We start from the raw sequence: 5407 nt of genomic DNA, 5'->3' as shown, positions 1-5407 counted from the left end.
TTGATACCTCCTCTAGGGTAAATGGATTTGAAAATAATGAATATAGGTTTTTCTATGAAAATAATTAAATTCATATTAATAATTGTACTCGTACAAATACTTATTTTGATTCTGAAGGATAAAATTTAGTTTAAAAAAAAAAAATATATAATAAAAAAGTTAATAATTAATTTAAATAATATTTTAATTCTCAAAAAAAATATTATAATTAATACGTTTAATAAATTAATAATGAAAATGATGATTAAAATAGTTTTTAATAAACTTTAAGTAAATTAAAATAAAAAGTAATTTAAAAGCAATTAGAAAGATAATAAAAAAGTATGAATTAAATCAATTAATGAACTTATCTTTTCAAAAAAAAAAAAAAAAAAATATTATTGTAAAATAGAAATTATTGAGTTTTATTTATTAATTTATTTAATATTTAATTTATGTTTAACAAGAAAATATTATAGGTATTATATTTATTAATATTTATTATTTTAAATTAAAATATATTAAAAAAATTAAAAATTTAAAAAAGTATTGCTTTTATAAATCATATATATCCGAAATATGATTTTATAGAGTTTTTTTATAATGTAAATATAGTTTTTACTATTCTATTAAACTAAAATTTATGTATATATTTTTTTTATTTATATTTTTAATTTAATAAATGTATATAAATCTAATTAATTTAATATATCAAAAATTTGATTGAATATTTATTTTTAAGAAGACTTTTTTTTTAAATAAAAATGAAAAAATTATATTTTGTTTTGTCGATATTATCTTAGCTTATTTTAGCATATTCTGAATAAATTGAAGAATAAAAAAAAGACAAAAAATATATAACAAAGGGAAGTTTAGCAATATTTTTTATATTTATGACTTTAACTCTTGGAGGAATACTCAAAGAAATAAATAAACGTTTTTCTGTAAATAATTAAAAATATGAAGAAAAAATAATATTTATTCTCATTACTTATAGATTCCATATACACCTATGCTTTTTATGATTGGAATATTAGCAGGTATTTACCGTTCTAGTTTAGGTCTTATAGGGTAATCTGTAGAAACAATAAGTTCAATTGATCCTGTAATTTATCAATATAAAATGCTATTTTATTAAACATATAATTAAAATAGCATAGTATATTAATTATATTTTTGCCTGTATTAATTTTTGAAAGTGGATTTAATGCAGATTGGAATATATTTAGAAGACAATTTGGTTAGGTATTATAATTATATTAAAAGAAACAAATAAAAATAAAAATAAAGATATTTATTCTTGCTGTTCCCTGTGTAATGTTAGGATCTTCATTATTGATGCTTTGTATTAAAATAATTTTAAAATATTAAGATGAATATTACACATGGCCTAGTGCTTTTATGTTTGGCTCAATTTTATCTTGTACAGATACAGTTGCAGTATTAGCTTTATTAAAAGTATTTGATTTCTTTCTAAAAAAAAAAAGAAAAGAAAAAATTTTATTTTTAAATAAAAAAAGGAAATAGGTACACCTAAAAAATTCAATTCTTTAATAGAAGGAGAATCTATTTTAAATAATGGTACATGCATAGTTTTATTTAAAATATCTTCCATGATAATAAAAGGATAAATATAAAGCTTTCATTAAATAACACTCATATTTACTACTTTAACTATAGGAGGTATAATAATAGGAATAATTTTCGGTTTTATAAGTTCTTTTTGGATAAAGCGTATATTCAATGATGAAATACTTGTCATAAATATAACACTAATAAGCTGCTATCTTGTTTTTATTGTGGCTGAAAATATTGATTTCGGAATTAAAGTAAGTGGAATAATAGCAATTATAAGTTTAGGTCTTTTTATGGCTGCTTCCGGTAAAAAAAGAATTGCAAATGAAATAGATTGGGCTTTATAATGTTTTTGGAAATACGTTATTTTTTGTGCTGAAACAGTCATTTTTTTTCTATCTGGAGTTATTGTTTCTATAGAGATTTCTAAATCTACAAATATTATTTAGGTTGATGACTATTATAAACTTGGAGGTTTGTATTTATGTATGGTTTTGTCTAGATTCATATCTATTTCTACTTTTATTTATTTTTTAAAATATTGGGGTTATGGATTAACTTGGAAAGAGGTTTATGCTCTCACTTGTGGAGGACTTAGAGGAGCTGTCGGAATTTGTTTTGCCTTGATAGTTTATAGAGATGAGAGTTTTTCAGTTTAATTAAGATAACTTGTACTTTTTGATATGGCTGGAAACGCTGTTTTAACTTTATTAAGTTTTTGTTTTTATATTATTTATATTATATCAATAAAAAAAAGTAAATGGAACAATAACAGTACCTATTGTGAAATTTTTGGGACTATGTACATCTTCAATGATTAGGGATAAATTATATTAGAATTTTTTGGAAAATAAAATGAAATAAGATTTATATGAATAATGGGAACTTTTAAAAGATTGTAAATTTTTGAAAGATGCAGATTGGGATTAAGTGAAAAAATACTGCGGAGAAGATTAAATTAATTTTTAAATTGAAAATTTGAAAAAAAAAATTGAAAAAAAATAGCTATAAGAAAAAGAATTTAAAAATTTAAATAAAAACAAAAATATACTTAAATAAGTGTAAAATTGTTATTTATTTATCAAATAAATAATTAAAAAATATCTATATATATAAAAAATAAGACTTTTAGAGGATTAAGAAAAATAAGATGAACTAGATTAAATAGATGAAGATGAATTAGATTAATAATTAATTATTGAAGTAAGGAATGTTTTTTTGAGAAGTTTAAAAGTATTTTAAAATAATATAAAAAACCAGAAATTAAAATAATAAAAAAAAAGGCTTCTTTTTGGAATTTATTTGAAAAAAATTAATGTACAGGATAAAGTTTACTTAGTCTTATAGAAACAGTAGATTGGGATTTAGACAATGAAGTTTCTTAAATGCATACTTGGGATTGGCTTAAAAGATAAATTGATGAAAATTATATAAATTTTATATTTCAATTAAGAAATTGGCCTATAATAGGAAGATTTGCAAAAAAAAAATTATATAATTATATAGCTTAAATTTATGATATGATTTCTTCTTATATTGAAGCACATGAAATAGTAGAAGAAAGTATATGTGATGTATAAAATATTAATATTATTTTTATATTTTCTTTAAAAATAATAATATTATATATACATATAAATATTTATATACAGATTTAATTCGATGAAAGGTATGTAGCTGAAATCTTAATAGAATCACAAGAAAATAGAAAATAAGCAGAAAGTTATCTATATAATTATTTAGATGTAAGTTTTCCTGAAATAAGTAAATCAATTAGGACTAAAAAAGCTGCCTATACTATTCTTGAATTTTAAAAAGGTTTTTTGTTATCTTTAAATTTAATATAATTATATAAATATTATAAATTAATCAGATTATATTTAAAAAAATGCTGATTCAGGATAATTAGATGAAAAAGAACATTTAGAATTGAAAAAAAAAGTTGATTAAAATATTATCAGATTAAATAATTTTACACCGTCATGGGTATTACTTCTTAATATTATATTTATCATTTATATCTTTCTTTTTATATAATAAATTATAAAATATAGTCAGTTTCTAAATAAAGATAAATACTAGAAAATTTTTAATTTTTTTAATTGATTCCAAAAAATATAAACAATAAAATCGATCATTTAGCTGAACTAGTAAAAGAAGCTAAAGATGAGGTTTTTTAAAAAGGCAATTTCGTTTTCAAAGTAAAAAAAATAAAAAATTAAATAAAATAAAATAAAATAAGTAAGGAGAAAGATCAAATAATATATTTATTATAACCAGAGGAGGAGGCACTGAATTTTCAGAAGGAGAATCAGGTAATTTAAGGATAAAAAGAGGAGTTGGACATATACTTCCTATTTAATAATTAGCTACTGTAAATAATAGATATTTAACAAGTTTTATAAAATAAAAATTAATATATACTGATAATATTTATATAAATGTAAACTAAAAGGTTTTTAAGCTGATTGTATATTATAAACCAGTTGTATTAGTTTATAGTCAATAATTAATTTAGTTAGGAAGCATCCAGATTTAGAAAATTTTATAATAAAAGAAAGTATACCTGCATTATGCAAAATTTTCTTTGAATAATTTAAGCCCCTTTCTTATTTTGAAAAGTCTGTGATTGAATAAATTGTTAATGAGTCAACAATATCTAGATATAAATAAGATTCTCGAATAAATTTACCTAATGGAGCGATTTTATATAAAGGTTTTTTTAATTCTATATAATTTTCAAAATATTTTTTTTATTTAAATTTTTATTTATTTATTTTTTTTAAAAAAAGGTGAATTAGAACTTTTAAGTAAAGATTAATTAGATGAAGAATAAATTTAAGATCAAAATTCTATATTTTAAGATCAATCTTAAATTTAAATTGGAGAAAGAAATCTTGCTAATGAGTAAGATATAAATAATTTACCTTAAAAATACGAATATGAAGCTTTTTCAGTAGTTATGCCTAATAAATATTAACATTAATTTGTAGCAAATAAAAACTGTCTTTTATTAGAATTTAATTAATATGATTAAATTAAGGAATATATGCTAATGCAAAAATAAGGAGATAAAAGAAAAACAAGCATTAGGAAAATGATGGATATAATTTCTTAAACTAAAAAAAATACATTTAAATAATGAAAACTTATTTTTAAAAAAATATATGAGTATTTTTTATTTATTTATAAAGAAAATTAATTATAAAGTTTTATAAAATCATTTATTTGTATATTGTTTTTGTGTTATTACATTTTTTTGAATTAAACTAATAGATAAATTAAAAGGTTAATAAAAAAATTAATTTTATTATATTTTTTTTACTTTTTATATTAAATATACTATTTTTCTATTTTTTAATAATTTAATAACAAATTATATCATAGTTATTTTATAAATAAATATTAATTTTTTATATTTTGTTAATATTTTTTTTATTTTTATGTTTATTTATATTAATATAATAATAATAAATTTTGATTATATATAAAAGTATTTATTTTTAAAAATAGGTTACATTTAAGTTTAATGAAATTAAATTTTTATAATTCTTATGATTTAATATATTAAAATAAATCAAATTTATTTAACTAATTTAACAATAAATATTATTTTACATAAGTTATTTTAAAGAAATAAAATTTAATTTGCTTTCTTAATTAAAATATTAAATGTATATATATATATATATATATATATATATATATATATATAAATAAATAAATTAATATTTATTAACATTTAATATTAATCTATATTAATATATTTAAAATTTATTATAAATGATTATTTATATTTTATTTTTTTAAATAATACTTTGAAAAATGTTTTAATAAATATGAAAAATAAAAG

General features: G+C 17.8%; 1 protein-coding gene across 1 annotated transcript, besides 5 other annotated features; it reads left to right on the top strand. All coding sequences in view use genetic code 6, as the record gives it.

The window, feature by feature from the left end:
* Positions 1 to 487: 487 nt before the first annotated feature.
* Positions 488 to 525: a microsatellite.
* A 347-nt stretch (positions 526 to 872) lies between these two features.
* Positions 873 to 4738, top strand: IMG5_176200 (sodium hydrogen exchanger family protein, putative; the record flags this gene model as incomplete). The annotated part of the gene is made up of 13 exons (XM_004027938.1): positions 873 to 923; positions 977 to 1084; positions 1135 to 1224; positions 1270 to 1437; positions 1500 to 2268; positions 2312 to 2615; positions 2679 to 2779; positions 2815 to 3128; positions 3207 to 3372; positions 3428 to 3607; positions 3726 to 3950; positions 4010 to 4270; positions 4347 to 4738. The coding sequence occupies 13 exons, from the start codon at positions 873 to 875 to the stop codon at positions 4697 to 4699; spliced, it is 3090 nt and encodes a 1029-aa protein (XP_004027986.1). The 3' UTR covers positions 4700 to 4738.
* Positions 2528 to 2556: a microsatellite.
* Positions 4301 to 4339: a microsatellite.
* A 225-nt stretch (positions 4739 to 4963) lies between the features above and the next one.
* Positions 4964 to 5007: a microsatellite.
* Positions 5008 to 5229: 222 nt separating this feature from the next.
* Positions 5230 to 5269: a microsatellite.
* Positions 5270 to 5407: the final 138 nt, after the last annotated feature.

The sequence above is a fragment of the Ichthyophthirius multifiliis genome (assembly GCF_000220395.1).
Source record: "Ichthyophthirius multifiliis unplaced genomic scaffold scaff_1120509251287, whole genome shotgun sequence".
In the NCBI taxonomy this organism is placed as follows: domain Eukaryota; phylum Ciliophora; class Oligohymenophorea; order Hymenostomatida; genus Ichthyophthirius; species Ichthyophthirius multifiliis.
This window is presented reverse-complemented; position numbering and strand designations above follow the sequence as displayed.